Source organism: Aulostomus chinensis, chromosome 2 (assembly GCF_037954235.1).
Source record: "Aulostomus chinensis isolate RoL2024-O1b breed Wild chromosome 2, RoL_Achi_v1.0, whole genome shotgun sequence".
Classification (NCBI taxonomy): Eukaryota; Metazoa; Chordata; class Actinopteri; order Syngnathiformes; family Aulostomidae; genus Aulostomus; species Aulostomus chinensis.
Window position 1 is genome coordinate 7,295,040 of NC_141321.1, and position 17,754 is coordinate 7,312,793.

The 17,754-nt window shown below is 43.7% G+C and overlaps 1 protein-coding gene across 2 annotated transcripts in view; it reads right to left on the reverse strand.

The window, feature by feature from the left end:
- Positions 1-17,754, reverse strand: part of pde8a (phosphodiesterase 8A) — a 53,317-nt gene that overhangs the window by 13,850 nt on the left and 21,713 nt on the right. For both annotated transcript variants that reach the window (XM_086225153.1, XM_086225147.1), the window contains 12 exons: positions 11,564-11,620; positions 7,254-7,444; positions 5,120-5,176; positions 4,839-4,893; positions 4,453-4,541; positions 3,849-3,927; positions 2,916-3,056; positions 2,328-2,416; positions 2,164-2,215; positions 1,834-1,876; positions 714-791; positions 452-522 (listed from right to left, as the gene is read on the reverse strand). In XM_086225153.1, coding sequence (XP_086081279.1) covers positions 452-522; positions 714-791; positions 1,834-1,876; positions 2,164-2,215; positions 2,328-2,416; positions 2,916-3,056; positions 3,849-3,927; positions 4,453-4,541; positions 4,839-4,893; positions 5,120-5,176; positions 7,254-7,444; positions 11,564-11,590 — 972 coding nt within the window. In that variant the 5' untranslated portion in view covers positions 11,591-11,620. The remainder of the gene's footprint in view (positions 1-451; positions 523-713; positions 792-1,833; positions 1,877-2,163; positions 2,216-2,327; positions 2,417-2,915; positions 3,057-3,848; positions 3,928-4,452; positions 4,542-4,838; positions 4,894-5,119; positions 5,177-7,253; positions 7,445-11,563; positions 11,621-17,754) is intronic.

The following is a 17,754-nucleotide window of genomic DNA, read 5'->3' on the forward strand; positions in this document are numbered from 1 at the left end:
ACACACACACACACACACACACACACCAGCAGCAGTTCTATCAGTGTTTTATTCCACGGAGGTTGAGGCCTTCAGGGACTGAGTACACAGTCAACCGATACAACAAGGGAACTGTAGTATGTCATATGATCCATCTGGGGACTTTCTCTGTTTCAGTCTATCCAAGCTGAACCAGCAACCAACCACTGAAACAGCAGGTCAATCTGGTCTAGCATGCTTTCTTGTCTTGTGCATGAAATGTGGCATTTTATCACCACCTCCTCGTATAGCCTCCAGACCAGCGGTAGTGTCTGTACAAGAAGTGCTCATGGCGTTTGTGGCCGTTTTATAACCCAAGAGTTCAGTCACAAGATCCAAAAATATCAGTAAAACCGCTCATCGTACGACTGAGGTGGAGGGTGGGGGTGGGGGTGGGGTGGTGGATGGGGGGTGGGGAGGGAGATTCACCCACCTTGGTGATGGGAGCTTCTATGGTCATGGAGTGGATTCGAGCCATCGAGGAGTGCCTTCGCTGTGAGCTCCCTGGCAGGATGGAGAGAAGGGAACACAACATAGTCCTCACATAACTGACATTAAACTGTTTCAACCACGTGTGTATATGCGTGCGCACGTGCGTGCGTGTGTGTGTGTGTGTGCGCGCGCCCAATCAACACTTGATACAAACAGACAACTGGGGAGGTTTCATAAGCAGAGTTTCCATCATTCACCCTCACCGTCACTCCCTCGAGATGTTGTGGATCTGACGTCCAGAGAGCCTTTCCTCCGGTCTTTGTGCTTACTGGATTGGATGTCTGGGGAGAGGAGAACACCTTATATTAATGCAAACAAACCCATGTTCACACATGCACGTCCGAATGAGATGTGAGAAGAAGTCAAGAGCAAAAAGAGTCAAAGGTGAGACAGCGAGAACTACTTGAAGAAGTTCAGAACTTGAACACAACTTGTGATTGATCTGTCAACCTCACCATTTCTGTTTCACCTATTCGATCTGATCTGACCTAAGTTTTTTCAAAATTATTGGGAATAAACGGCATCTATGGCAAGCATGAACTCTGTGTATGTGATATGATTTTAACTTACTTTCATAATCATTTGCCAGTTTAAATAACCAAATCAAGAAAAGTCTGGGTTTTTCAAATTAAACATTAATTTCTCTACATCGTCAGTCTGAAATAAACGCCAAATGGTAAATGATTAAAGTGACTAATACACAAATACCTACGCAACATAACTGAGGCTGACAAATACGAGGAAAACTGTTGGTTGAGTGCCACTGTGAAACAAGCAGCGGTAAAAGAGCACAAAGCTTAAAAAAACAACAACAAGATTTCAAAGTCAAGTCTATTGAGTGGAGAACGGACGCCAGTACGAGAGACACACTTTGAAAGCTGCGAGCTGGCTCGATATCGCAATACGGCAGCGAACAATAACGCGCTGGACAATAACAAAGAATAAAATGCCTGTTTTTGACAAGGACAAAAGATATTGCACTTTGCTTATTTCACAACTAGATAGAGAAAAACTGGACAGCTGCTCTTTACAATGGAGGCTGCGACTGGCCGCCTGCAGCACATTCACTGAGATATTCCTACGAGTTCACGGAGATGATTTTAGTTTTAGTTCCAACAGCAGAAGTGGAGGTTTCTTGCTGATCAGGCTCCAACATCGTGGAGAGAACACCCATCACTGGTGCTGATGTCTGCACATCGGAGAGAACCTCAGCTGTCCCATCTTGACACCTCTGCCTCCTGCACACTTCTCAATAATCTCTATTCTAACACATGGGAGGGTCAATCAAAATGGAGTCTTGATGTCACCTGAACAGGATCTTACCTGTTTGGGACTCTGCTTGCACACGCTCACTGGATTTATCACTCTGCATGGATGGGTGGACAAAATACATTGGCGCATGGAGTTATTAAAATAGCTGTAGTCAGTGTACCGCAACATTTCAACAGTGACTCATACTTGATACAGTAGATAAACAACCATAAATGGAATAAAGCACAATAAAAGGTAAATGACCAGTGTCCAATCAGTATTTAGTGTCAGCAGTCGACACACTAATCAAGAACAATTACAGCATAAAAACAGAGAATGTGAATAAAGCAAGCAGGATTCTTTCATTCTTCAACCGTTCAACAACATTGGGCCACATCTCACCTTATTATTATCATTTAAAGGCCTGTTGATAGACACATAGTGTCTTATTTTTCTGTGAATGACAGAAGATGCAAACAGGAATATAATTGTTATTCGTTCACATATGATCTCGAGACACTATTTGTTTATTAGAAAGCACATTTTTCATTAGCAAAGCCACTCACCCTCCCTGCCCAACTATAGGAGTGATCTTCACATTTTGCTGAATGCTGTCTCCGTTCTTCTTTTTGGCATAATAAATCCCCTGCCACTCCTGGAACATAAGCCACAATCATTGCAGAAATACTAATGTAGGAAATTCTAATCATCGCATAGATGGAGAGATCATCTTGCTGGTCTTTGTGGTGCATGTGAGGTGGCAGACTGGGTCAGAGTATTTCAGAGAATTGTTCTAATGGATGGGAGAGGCACTCCTGGAGTCCTGTGCACTTGTTTCATGTGCCCCCCACCTACTGGCTGCAGTGGCAGCTTAAAAAGACCCTTCCTGCTGTTAGGCTGTCTGAAACTGACCTTCGCTCTCTGTGTAGTAAGATTACAGCCCAGTTATCAGCGGCTGGACTTATGCACATAAAACAGAGCTGCTGGAGGACCAGGGGTTCAGGTGTGCAGCACAAAAGCAAATATCTACAGTGATGATGCGACGGGGAAGAGCGTATGGAGTCGTTTCACATGTAGCATTTCATTGCTGGCAAAAGGTTCATCACACTAAAAACTGATCCACGGCTAAAATACCGATAAGAAATTCTTCCTACCTTTCCTTTCCGAATGCAGGAGTTTATCGTTTCAAGGAGATCAGGCTTATTCTTCTCACTTTTAGGCACTTCTATTATTTCCTTCCCTATCAGCTCGCCTTGTTGGTAGCCCATGATGGACTCATAGGCAGGGTTCACGTACTGTGAAGGAAGAGATGAGAGGATGAACTCCCCGATGAATACAGACACAAAGGGACCTATTTAAGTGATCTGTGGCGCCAGGCGCTTGCGAGGGCTTCTCATCAGAAGAACGGACCTCCTCATGCGCCAGGCGAAGGCGCGTGCACACATTATATAAGGGAGCAGCAGGCATCCACTGAGGCCATTCGGAGGTGAAGCAGGCCTGGGAGGAAGTGTTAACACGCTCCTGGGCATCAATAGCAATGCTGCGCACCTGCTCGTCTGATTGATGCGCCCTTTAACTGGCTACATACGGCCGATGACCAAAGACCTTCCTCTTCTTGGTTTGTGGCACAAACTTTTTCCTGAGTCCCAAAGTATCAATGCACCCTGGATGCACCAGACCAGCCTCATTAACAATCTTTAGCAACCGCTGGTGCAGGCTAGCAAGTTCATTAGCTTGTTAACGGGCGAAGGTATCGGGAGCGAAAACATCATTTTACGCTGGCCTGAAACTAGCAATGAGGCTTGGACATCACCAAGCGCCATCTTGTGCCATGCTTAGCAGAGGGCCCAACGACGGACACACCTGCTGCTCGTGTAAGTTCAAAAACATGTATTTCACATGAAACCACAGTGCGATGTCACTTTGATGCAAACAAACAGATGCATTCCGAGGAATCACAGCAGTCACTCCTGATTGCAAGACATCGACATGCTCTGAAGCGGGAAAGAGGAAGGAGTCGAGAAGAGCTAGAACTCATTGTTCATCCCAACAACACAGCTGGAAGGTCAAATTTCCCTGCAACCCACCTGAATGACTTGATCTTCAGAAGTGATCTCGATGGCCTCTTGGCTTTGTTCTAGAGCTGTGAAAATAGCATTTCCAGCCCTTGTAGAGTTGGTGAGAGAACACAACCGGTCATTGTTACTATATACAACAAACATTCAGAGTCAGACACAGATAGCACATGTTAAAATTACAGTTTGTACAGCACGATCGACTGAATCACGATTCAGCCTTTGAAATGATAAAGAAAGCAAATAAAACTCAATCATCATTCCGAACAGCATCTCCACCTTTGCTGCAACATGTAAAGGTAACATGAACACTGTTAGAAAACGATCACTTGACCGTTAACTAACACTTAACTGGGCATTAATGATGATTAATTACACATTAACGAGTGTACTCTTCTGTTCAGTGTAAACAGTTAAGAAAAACAAATTTCAAAATGATTTTTCTTGATAACCCAGCAAGCAACCTCCTGGCACCATTTGTTTGTTATATCACAATAATCTCAATTGGACCTAAGTGCCAGTATTTTCTTTTTTCTGTATGTGCAGTATTCTTCCAGGTCTATATAAAGTACCATGTATCTGTACCAGGAACGCAAAACCTGAGTCGACGACTCACCTCAGTTTAAACTGCGCCTGCACCTCTCCATACTCCAGCTGTAGCAGTTCATTGTAGCAGGCCATCATATTGACATTCTCCACATATCTCTGAGGGTCAGAGGGCAGCACCAAGCAACACAGTCAACTAAAATCCAATTTTCAAATCAGTGTCATTACAGGATACGTTCTGGTGCCTTCCCCGCCTTGAGTGGCAATGATTCAGCCATCTGTCTCCTGAGCAAACTCAACAAGAGTTATAACAGCTGTCCTCCACTAAGAACTGACACCAGGTATATTATAACATTTTCAAACAGTAATACTATAAAGGGACACACACGCACACACACACACACACACACACACACACACACACACACACACACACACACACACACACAGTCTCACCCTATTAAAGCCGGCATTGATCAGAGGCATCACAGAGGCTTCCTCTCTGTCTGGCCTTAAAAAGAGAGCACATGTTAGCACACAACCGTCACCATGACAAATGCTTGTTTAGAGAACATCATAGGTTTCTCCATATGACAGGGTGGAGGCCTCTAGACCACCACTGAGTCAGGCATTTTAATTTCAACAGTACTCCCAATAATTAGCTACTAAAAAACCCAGCGGAGAAAAGAACAAGGAAGAGCAGAGAGAAAGAGAGGGGGTCAGCGAGTTGTACCTACCTCTTTACAACGGCGACTATCACAGTGTTTTCTGAAGAGTTGACCGCTCTAATTGACCTGAATGTAAACAGAGGGAGCCTTTTAGCCAGTGAGCAGGCTGGTGGAAAAGCCCATGGCATCAAATCAATGTATTTTTCAGTTTTTCACGCTCCGATTCTCCCGGGCAGGCAGAGCCCAGTGGTGGAGCTCTGTGAGCCGGCCTAGGCCTCTGAAAGAATGCAGTGTACAGGGCCACTCATCCGCCTGTGGTTTTTCCCAGCCAGTGGTCATAAAGGCCCTTTAGTTCCCCATCGGAGCCTGTGCGTGTACACTGAACATATGGATCGGCCAAAATGAATAGGGTTAACATACACGCTAGGCAGGGAAAATGAATGTTTTTAAATGTGTTTTTTGTTTGGGCAAATGCTAAAGATAGAGCGGTATGGGCAGGCACCACTCATTTCTCAGTTATTGGACTCTGTTAGTAGTCATGTGATGAGGACTAGTGAGCTGAAAGTGGCACAATCACACCAAGTAAACAGTGACACACATAACACACTGGTACCATCTACTGTGGACTATGTCATTGGCTGGATAACGTCACTATGAAACTGTGTTTACAATGCACAGTCAAAGGGACCATGTCAGGGGGTACACAGAAGTACTGAGGAGGACATTCATTCATCAGAAAAGAACAACTTCAGAACACACACGCATGTAATATATGTACATAAATACGCCTATGTATATATGTGTGTGTGTATACACACACACACACACACTTGCTGACTGAAAAATTCCATCTAGATAATGCTAGTTTGAGAGGAGTCGGTTTATTTTAATAGTCAGTTTTACGAGGCTGTAAATTGCTAAGCTGGTCTTCCAGTTTTGTTTGTTTTTGTTTTCTTCCATGGACAAAATAGCCTACAAAAATGCGCCCCCCCCCCCCCCCAAAATCTTCCTTTGATTAAGATGTATTAGTTTGATCAAGTTGAACTTAATGAGCTGTATATTTACATGTTTACTTGTTCATTCCGGAGTCACCTGTAACATCTTATGCCTAATGTTGACGCCCATAGCATAACGGTTTGACACCCCCCCCCCCAAAAAAAACAACAACAACCCAGCAACAAAACGTTTATTGTCAGTGGTTCATGTATGTGAATAAAACACCAAAATCTATCAAGGAATTGGCACCGTTACCCTGAAATCCTCATTGTTTGCCTCTGAGGTTATCAATTTCTTTTATCAGCGTTTTCAACAGTTGCTCCTGGCAACTCAATGATGTCGTGTGTGAAAGAAAAGAAGTTCAACTGTGAGAGGCAGATATTCAAACCTTGGTTCTACGGTGTTCCTACACCGTTCTCCCATTCAGCATTAATGAACAAGGTGAAAACCTGTGTGGGTCTGACTTTTTCTTCCACTTTGACAACTGATCAGGAATTGACTCAGCAGCGAATTGGACTGAAAAACTGACGCATCGCTAGCATTGATATCTATTCCCGTCCCTGGTTTGGGTGCAGCTGGCTCCTGAAGGCAGCCTTCCATTCATGGTTCGCCCATGACAACCTGCCTGCACTGGACTTTCTACCCACATCGTTCATTGTAAAATTCATTTGAATGGCTAGCACATGTCCAGCAGGCACCGGTGTCATGTACCCCAGATCGCTAAACCAACATTAGCAGTACATGAACTTGAAATGGTTCATAACACACTGTAATGCAGTGTGGGGTAATCGATGTTTATTGATGCTTAATATGCTGATGAATATTAAACATCAATAAACACTCAACATTTACCAGCATATGCTTCCAACGACAGGGCAGTGTGTTCTTTAACATTCATTACACGTCTCTACACAAATTCCCATGATAACAAATGCTAAAGGGGGGGGGGGGGGCAACAAAGTGTCACTGCTAAAACGAACAGACAAAAAAAATAAATCAAATTAGATGTGAATTAGATGAAAACAACTAAACTAATATCAGATTTTATGTAATTAAAGGCATTTAATAACCTGTTGGCTCTAAAGAAGTAACGTGTGTGTGATGGGTATTCTTGAGTTCCTCTGACTTGGTTATGGTGAGACATTCGCCCAGCTCAGACACACATATACATCATTAAGTCTCATTGATGATGCGGATGCTGTCCTACCGGCATAGTGCTTCAGCGTCAAAGTGTCTGGAATGTCTGTGGTCAATGATGACGAGGTCGTGATGCTTCTCCATGAAGCATTCGAGAGCCGACTCAGGCGTCCGCGCGATGCTGCACCTGAAGTTGGCCTTCTCACATGCCCAGCAGAAGCCATTACTCTGACTGTCCTCTTTGGCAAAAACTAAAAGTACCTGCAGAAGGAGAGATGACTAAGCACATGTAGCCAACTGAGTCACATTTGTCTGACCTCCTGCAATGTCACACCACTACTTGTAACCACAATAAACTCAATTTCCATTCATTAACAACCTGTTTCAAAGTGATTTATAAACTGCTATAATAAAAGAGAACTGTAAATATTCAAAAATGTCACGTGTCACCTGTCAGACATGTATATGCACATGCGTGTCGTATCAAGACATTCAGACAATCAGATAAGACAACAAACATGTAAATCTATTTATGCCAACAGACACACTTGGAAAAATCCAAAAAATTATTACCATGAGTTGATATGATACACATCTGTTGATTATTTGCAAAATGAATCAGTTACTTTCCCCCATCATTACCTCCCGGTAACCAAGTAAAAACTTCAGGTTGCATGTTTCGTCCACGCACTCATTCAGGTTGAACTCATATTCTGTTTGCACTGATATTAAGCGTAGGAAAAAGAAAAACTCAAAATTTTTTATATATACTGTATGAAAATGCAAACCACTTATTTTTTTGGCATTAATGCCTGATCAATTACTTGAACAAAAAATTCAGAATTGTTATTGATTATTATTACCTTTGCTCAGTCGAGAAGTTTGTTCTTTCAGCAGTAATGATCCACTTAGATCCTAATTATCTGCTTCTGAATTATTATAACTGCATTTCTGCATACTTTCCGATTGTTCTTCTATTTAACTTCGCAAAAGAGAAACTGGGTTGACTGACATGACAAAGGAAAATGACACAACTGCTCCCAGGCTGCCTCCGACCCGGAGGTGAAGACGTGTCGTAGAGAGAGGAGAGCTGCAGCAGAAGTGCCTCCGAATCAACAGCTCACAGTTGTCAAGTCATTATTGGTGCATTCATGCTCATTTGGGCCTGTCGTACTAATCAGCCTGCAGGAAGGGCACGACTGTGACCTCAGGCCTCCGATGGATATGCCCTGATTGATCAGCCCCAGCTCAAACTCAGATGCATCAGAGATTTTATTGTCCGCTGTCATGATCTATGACACAATTAGTTGAGGTGGCCATGACTGTGTCCCCTCCCACCGGTCTGCCAATCCTGAGGCAGAAAGGACTGCTGCTACCGTCAAACAGTCACTGGAGAGCACGCTCCCTCTCTGCCAGCATACTTTCATATTACCCCTTACTTGCGTAAATAGTGGACCAGAGATTTAGGCCTGCCTCCAAGAGCAGTGCCGCACTAAGAGTAGATTCATGAGTCACCCTCTCAAACAGACGTCATCTCCGACTGTTGGCAGGGAGCAGAATGAACGTAAAGAATGGAAAGTTTGTTCTGCAGTTTTACATTTGCATCACACCTATAAAATTGAGTTAGGGCACAAAGATGAGAGCTTGCAGAGAAAACCAGAGCTGCTGTCCTTCACACAATGAGGAGACAGAGGCTTGGTGGTTTTGACACTAGTCCTTTTGCTTCATTATGAAGATTGGTGGGGCTCTAAGTAGCAAATGCAGCCTCAGGCCAGAGGCTTATGCCCAAGAGAGGCGTTACTAATGCAAACCATGTTACACAATAGAATATTTTTCAGGTCATAAATACATCACTACTGAGTCCTGAAGCTGTGTTCAGTACGCAGAGGGAATTAGATCAGAATTCCACATTGGGATGTTGGTAGAAAAGTCAACATTCCAGCTGCTGTGGAGGATCAGGCTAATATAGGCTGAGATAAGGTCTTTTCTCCCGATGGCTGAGTGTTGTCTGGGGCTGGACAGATATGCCTCTCTCAGTCATAACCCACCCAGTCACAGCGGACAGAGACATCAAACAAGCTCGCAGAACTTTCAAGTGAACGTGTGTCTACATACGCTTCGATGCAAGCAGATAAACAGGAGGAAGAGGCAGAGTGGCGTCATACAGAAGCAACAGGGGAACCACTAGTTCAAGGGGGTAGCCTGTGTCTTGTTAGAGTCTAACTGCTCTGTCTAGAAAGTGTCATTGTTGGAAAGGCAGGGCCTGGCCAGATCCTGTTAGCCCAGAAAAAAGAGGAGTAGTTAGGAGGATCAGCTGTGAGTGACAAAAACAGGAAGGGGATATCTCTCTACCTTGTTTCCATACTGCAGTCACACTAGAGCGCATCAGACCATAAAGCTTAGTCTGCGCACTTATACATGGCATTAAAGTACAGGATGTGTGATGTATTACTTTTCCTTGACTCCTTCCACACTCTCAGTGACTTCATAACGTGCAGCTGATAGATAGGGGGAAACACTCCTTTACTACTTTATACCTCCTTCATGGATGGAGCGAGTCTCCAGATCACTGTTAAAGGCCCTATGACGGTGATTATCATGCTGGAATAAAGCTTGATCTTGAGTTTTGTGGTGAAACTGGTGCGATCATCTGGTGATGGTAAGAGGCAGCAGTATGCAAACGCAACATCCTTAAATTATTCATCACCACAGGCAGCAGAGTATGTCAAAATATCCATTATCTCCAGTAGAGAAAGGCGAAAGCACTGATTCAACTAAGAGCATTAGTTGAAAAGTTGGAAATAAAGAAATCAAATTTAAAATCTATCAAATTATTCTATGTGACATATACATACATATATATATATATATATATATAGCTGTATATGTATATATATATACAGCTCTATCTATCTATCTATCTTTACACACACACACACACACACACACACACACACACACACAAAGGAGCTAAAGGGTGCTGATATCAAGACAAGGCAGCTCCTTACATTGCAGAGAGCGTGAGAGTGAGGGAGGGTGGAGGACTGGTGAGGGCTACAGCCAAATGGGTCTGAAGATGCCAGAGGCCAACAGTGCAGAAGAAGAGGAGGAGGATGGGGGGGTAAAAGACGGGACTGATGAAGAAGGCTGGACTGGAACGGTAAACTGTGCCTCTCTACCTTCCTGGTACTTGAAGTCCGTCATCTCATTCACCAAAACACACACACACACACACACACATACACACACACACACACACACACACACACACACACACACACACACACCCTTCTACTTATTAGTTTGTGAGGACTTTCATTGACGTACTACATTCCCTAGCCCCTCACCCTAACCCTAACCATTGACCACTGACTGCATGACCCTAACCTTGACCCTAAACCTACCATCTCCACTGACTGCATGACCCTAACATTGACCCTAAACCTAACCAGAACCTGATTCTAACCTCAAACCCTAAAACCAAGTCTTGACCTCCAACGGCCCTTTGAAGAAGTGAGGACTGGCTAAAATGTCCCCACTTTGTTGGTTAAATAGGTATACTAGTCCTCAATATGTAGCAAGTACAAGAACACACACACACACACACACACACACAAAAAACTCACGCACCCACACACTGACGGTGGACGCCGCTACGCAAGGCACCAACCACCTCATCAGAAGCAATTAGGGTCTCAGTATCTTGCTCAAGGACACTTCAACAAGGTTACCAGGGGAAGTGAGGATCTAACCAGCGACCCTTTGGCTGCTGGAAGTCCAGTCTCCCGCTGAACCATGCCGTCCCCACACAGAAAGACAGAAAAGAGGCACTATTTATGACATCACAGGACTAGATCAACAGAGGTCTGGGTCCAGACCACTAGACAGGATCCCAGGAGCAGGCTGGGCCAAGATCCCTCTGAGACAGGAAGAGCCTCCATGGAGCACCGGAACCAAGTGGCGGAATGGTTGATAGCAACATCTGCACTGAGTCTGGGCTGCAGGTCCCAGGGTCAGAATGGAGGACCCCCCTAAGGTGGTGGAGAAGGACCCAGCTAAGATCCTGGGGGACTTCCAGATCCAGACTGACTAACTGGTGATGGTTGACCAAGCGGACCCGGTGTTGATGGACCAACACCAGAGGAAGGTGGTGGTGACTGACGGTACTGAAACATCATGACTTGTCACCTCTGATGACACATTATCCAAAGAGTTGATGATAAATACATCGATCAATATAACTCTGCTCCACACACACCCTTAAAACCAGGGCAAAGTCCTGCAGCAGCGATCCTGCCACAGGTACCAGTCCAGGACAAAACTGGGTCTGCAGCCACATCAGCATCAACCACTCAGATGTTCAGCTTTGTTTCACAGTACCTGAAGCGGGTCTTTAAATAACTTCATTGGTCCAAATTGCACCTCTGTTAATGTGGTCTGAAAGATAACAAGAAGAATACAAGGATTAGAAATACACAGAAGGCTTTTACTCTCTTATTCTGCTCTTCACATTTCAAGCTCTTTTTTTTTTTTTTTTTTTTTTTTAATTGACACGACCTCTAACACTTACCCCTCTGCTGGGGGCGCAAAGATAATTTTGATAATTGCAATATAATCTATTCTCCCCTTTCATTAATTTTTTTTATCCTTGTGATCTGATCCCCTCGAGCAAAACAGCGCAAAACCCCTCTTGTGGCCTCCAGGTGGTAACGGTGACAAATTCAAAATAAAGCTTCATTCGTTTGCTAAATAAAAGAAACGTATCATTGTTTGTCATGAAGTCTCTGCAATAAAAATACCCAGAGTCTCTTTGAGCCTCTACATAACCAAACTGGTCTAAAATTCAAACACCCGCAAACCAAATATATGAACTAGGCTAGAAGGGAGAGGGGAATCGTGCTTCATTGAAGTAACAGAATATTTGTGTTGTGAAGCCCAGAAACAATGTTAAAAGGTGCTGCTGTACATGTAAGAACCTTTACATTCATTCACATTCTTAATAATTGTCATTTAAATCAACAACTGATTAAAAAAAATACAGCGACTGACGAAGAGAGAAACAAGCGGTAGAATTTGGTGTAGCTGATGTTACAGCTAGCTTAGCCCCCAGCTAACTGGGTCAAGGTGACAGTGGCAAGAACACAGCCACAGCAAAATCATGTTCCAGCACCACTGGCGATGTTTCATGAGCTGCGTCAAAGATCGGTTTAGAGGCCAAACAAGTTGAGTCGTGCGACTAGTTTGTTTTGATGCAAGAGTGCGTCTGGCCCGTTCCAAAGATGCTCCATAGATCAGGTCAAATGAGCTGTGCCCATGCTATGACCCAGAGTTTTGGGAAGCTCTGAACATCGTTGAGATGATTGAGAGCAGGACTGTCTTCAGTTTTAATCCCATGGGTTCAACGTATTGACTTTGTTTGGGACTTCTGGTGGGACAGCTGAGAAACTGACGGGTCGACCCAGTTACAAAAACATGTCAGAAATGTTGGCTGGGGCAACTGATTATAGATTCGAAAAAGTCCCAAAAAACATCCTCAGAATGTTGCCGTTAAAACCTTTGGTATATTGAACATTGAACCTTCCAGGAACTTTATTAGAAATTCTTTGACATCATTGCAACTTGTGGCTAATGTTAGCCGATGTTGTTGAGCACTGGTCACAGCAGGGTTAAGAACATAGAACCGAGTATTAAGTAGTATTAGTGTTAACACTTGCTAACTGTAAAAGCAGGCGACTAGTAGGAAGCAGGGCAGACAGAGTGCTGACACAGCAACGAAACGTCATTCACAAAACCAAACGTGTGTGACAACATTGTTCAATCATCTAAATCTTCTCTGAAATCAGGTTTTACTGAAGTTGGTGCTGAGAGAGGGTGGGAGTCTCAGTGTTCGCCCTCCGTCTACCCTGCTGCTCTCTATCACCGCAGCCCCGTTCACCATAAAGTTGGCCTCTTCTAGATAGTTCTCCGTTTCTGTCTTCATACAACAAAGTGTGAACAGTGTTGTTATCACGATTCATCACCACACGCCAACGTTCATTCTGAAGCTGCTGCACTGCGCCGCAATAACGTCCTACAAATCGTGACAACATTTGACCCAATCAACATCAATTCACACGACCATAGCTCTTGTGTATTTGGCAATATTTACAAATTGAAATGATGGATCATGAAGAAAGCTGAAAGTAACGGGGCACAAAGTGGAGACCCCAGGGCCTCCAGGACATCAAGTGGAACAACATAAAGTAATGCATTAATATCTATTAACTTGTTTGACCATGCATTGATTTAAAATTCACATATATAATTAAACTGCTTGTTAAAATGATTTTAAAAAAAAGAAGACTCAACTCATTAAACTTTCCCTACATGAGCAAATTCTTTTCTGTCTGCAAATAATTTAGCTTCCTTTCTGCTAAATGGAACCCAGCTCAGGGGTTAGTAACCATAGCGACCAAGCCCCTTGTGGATGGCCATCCCTCTAGAATTCCTCTTCTCCGTAAACAATCTACACATGTGAGGGGGAATACAGGGAGGAATTTCTGAGCATGGCAGGCAGCAGTAAATCACTTCTGGCTAAAGTGTAAGCCTTTTGCAAGCTCAATGAAACAACAAAGGGGGAACAAAGCTGATTAACCCTACACTGTAGCCAAATTGACGTCATCATGACACTCGGCCGTTTGTTGCAAACAAGCAGTGGTATAGAGCCGGGCCGCGGATGCTCTGTGATGATCTGATCTTCCACAGACACGAGGACACGGTCGCATGATAAACTCATCTGAACAGGAGAGACAGTGGGCATGTGTGTGTGACTGTGTGTGTGTGTGTGTGTGTGTGTGTGTGTGTACGCGCATGGTAATTCAATACAGACATACAGACGTGCAAATGCCCTTCGGCAGCGAAGTTCCTGGTATTTTTTCAGCAACTGCAAGCAATGGTAAACAAAATGGCAAATGTGCAGCAACAATGGTGTAATGTTTCAAAAGTAGTTTAAGTCATTTAATTAAACAATCCTCAGCTATTAGATGCTTCAGAACCAGTCCCAAATAAAATTAAGCTGTAATGTGGTTAAAGCAGCAGCATCCTCAAATGACTCTGGGTGATTCTCGCTCAATATTTTGCGTTCACACACACACACACACACACACACACACACACACACACACACACACACACACACACACACACACACACTTCAGATCTGATTCATCATATCCACTGCAAAATAGAGTAGCAGCAGATTCAACCTAATCCATTAAAAGTAACATATCATTGTTGCAATCAACTGTAAAGAAAAAAAAAAAAGTAGTTCTTTGTGTCACCTTGAGTAACTCTGCTCATCAAAACACACTGATATCGTTTCCCAGAGAGGCTGAGTCATCTTTTTTTTTTAGGCGTAACTGTCTTACTTCACTACGTTTGGTGTCATAGCATTGACACGGCTTAGCCAGAGATGTATTTGGGTGACATTTCAGATTATTTACCAACTACAGACACCACAGGGATGATGCATTTATGCCTGCCAGCCCAGAAGTTAGCATCATTAACAGTCCCATTTGCTGCTGGATTATTGGGAAGATACGCTCTGTGCTGAACTGAAGTTTATTCATCTGTTTATGTTGAGTGAGATAAACTTCACAAATGAACAGATTTTTTGAAACCGTGAACTCAAACGTTACAAGCACAGCTAACGTTACACTATGAACGAATCCCACCTCCGCACCACCTCAACCAGCTCTGTGCTTCTGGTTTTGACCTGACGACATTTAATGGCTACAACCAACTCAGTAGCTTCTGTTAGCTGCCATTTTTAAGACTCTTAAAAGCTTAAAAATTCACGAGCTCTGTATTTGCTGTCGTCCTCTGTGTTGCAGAAAGAAATGTTGAAGTATCTGAAGCTTGTGTTAACCGCAGACCTTCTTTCAGGCATTTAACCAAAACCTCATTCAAAAAACCCATTGAATTTGAGACCAGGGAGCAGAACGTGCAGCAACTCCAATTTACTTCCAGGTTTTAGGACTCATTCCTGCGCACTCTATTCCAGCAATGCCTTGTCATACTCATGAAAGCACAAATCCTCTTCTAAATAACAATTTTATTTATTATCATGCTGTTACAGGTTCATTCCTGACATCTTTACAGAAATAGCGTGACAAACAGTGTGCTGGATTGTGGATCAAGTCCTTATGGTAACTGTTTGGTAACTTAAGTGGGATTCAGATTTGTTCCTTTTGTTGAGCCAGCTGGTAAAGACTGGCATATAAGATGTACACAATTTGTGCGCACACATTAAGAGTGTCTAAGTGCTCAAGTGGGCGCTTCTTCTGCACCTGGGCTGCTCCTGTTAGTGGCTTCCACAGCTGATCATTGATCCACATATTCTGTTTGGTGTAGGTTATTATGGGGAATTATCCAGGCTTGGGTCTGGCACCAAGGCTGCACTGGCCACCCAGCACCTGTGGCTCAGGTTGGCAGCTACTAAAGGTTCAGTATCCTGATCCAAGACAACTGATCAAACCAGGCAGCCGGGCTACCTTCCAGCCATGACGCCTGTCCAGTTCAAAGCACAAAGGTGAATCAAACCACGATTTGTCTTTAAGTATTCAAATATTAGACCAAGATGGAGCAAGAAGATGAAAAATAAAAGGTAATAACTTGGACAATATTGGACAGTGTTTATTTGGGCAGAGGAATCAACTCAAATTTGAATTTTCAAGCAATAATACATGTGAGGCTGTTAGGACTGTATATTAGTGTTACTGTGATTAAAGTGTGGACATTTACATTACAATTTGTATTGTTACCTAAAAAAAACAACAACCATCAGATACAATGAGTGAGCTCAATATCTACCGTCATCAAATTCTGTTTGTTGTTAATCCTCACACACCAGGGTCTGTGGTTCCTTTACACTGCTTAAACACCATGATGTCTGTGGAGCTTTGAAGAGCCTTCAAGCAATCAAGACCTCCACCTTTCACCATCTGTGCATTTGAAGAAGGTTGCAAGTTTTCCTGTTGTCAGACCTGATTTCAATTACACAGAGGTTTGATAAAAGATTCAACCCAGACGTTCACTTAACTGTTGGGGTGAAACAGAACATTCTCTCTTCTCTGAACCACTGCTGGGTAAATGCCACAGATAGAAGCTGCACTCGCCTCACCAAGCACAGACACACACACACACAAACACACACACACACACACACACACACACACACAATCATGTTTTTACTGTTAGCGAAGGAGCTGAGGTCAGGGCTTTGATGTAACGAGTTCGGCCACAGGGCGTCCGGCTAGCTGCAGCCTAGTGGAGCCGTATGCAGCGCTCCATCCAGGGAGACTTCCTTCTCTGACTGACACCGACACAACCAATGCAACTGTGGTTGTGTAACTGGAATAGCCCACCTACCACACACACACACACACACACACACACACACACACACACACACACACACACAGAGCCAGTGTGCCAGCCTCGTCAGGCAACATGCTCCTCTAGTACAGTGCACCCACTGCAATGAATCACTCAGTTGAGCATTTGCATCCCGCAAACATCATATTGGCACTCAACCAGAGGCAAACAAGGCTGGGGAAGTGAGTGAGCATGTAGGCCAGGCAAGCTGTAATGCTGGCCTAGTGTGTGTGTGTGTGTGTGTGTGTGTGTGTGCCAGCGTAGTCCATGTCCTGCCTTCTTGCTATACACTATGTTGTACCAGTTACACAGGGATATTTGTCGCTATGGCTAAGACACCACTTGTAATCTTGTATCTTGTTAATCAGACACGGCTGTGGGTCTGGGCAGCAGTGCTCAGAGAGGACGTGATGAATTCTTGTCAGTGTGGTGTTTGTCATACACATTCCCATCACTCATTACCATTTACAGATTTTGCCTGAGTCATAAACATGACTTGTACCAAAATTCTTTGTCAAAAATCTGAGCAAACTGCAAGTAAAAATTAAATGCTGAAAATTTAAAATTAAATAATTATTCACATGTGACTGTGTATAAATTTTCCATGTGGTGAGATTTCTTCACAGAACGTTCCCACTGTGTAGTAATATCCCCCGGCACTATCGCTAGTATTTGCAATTCCTACTGTCTACACACTGATTAACCCACAAAGGGACCAAGGCAAAAATGCACTTTGGGCCCATGTTGACCTTTCGTTTCTCCCTCCTTCTGTGTATTGTGTACATGCTAGCTGGTATTTACTGATTAGCTTAATGAATCTCGCTGAGCTGAACCCTACTCACGGATATGTGGCATGTTACACACAACAGAAATAGAAATAAAAAAGGGCTGGTTGTTTTATAAGATAGTACAGGTGACTTTAAGTGCAAGCTCTTATTTCTGGAAGTGGTGCTTAAAGCAAATTGGGGGGGGGGGGGGGGGGGGCGGACGGTTCCTCCTGTCCAGTCTGGCTGTGAATGGACACTAATTGACACACAATGAACATGATTATCAGGGTTTGGACAGTTGCCCATTTTGCCTGGTTGGTAATCCACCCTCGCTAGTATTGGAATCCAGGGAGCAGACACAGTGCTTGTGGCTCTGCAAGACTGCAATTA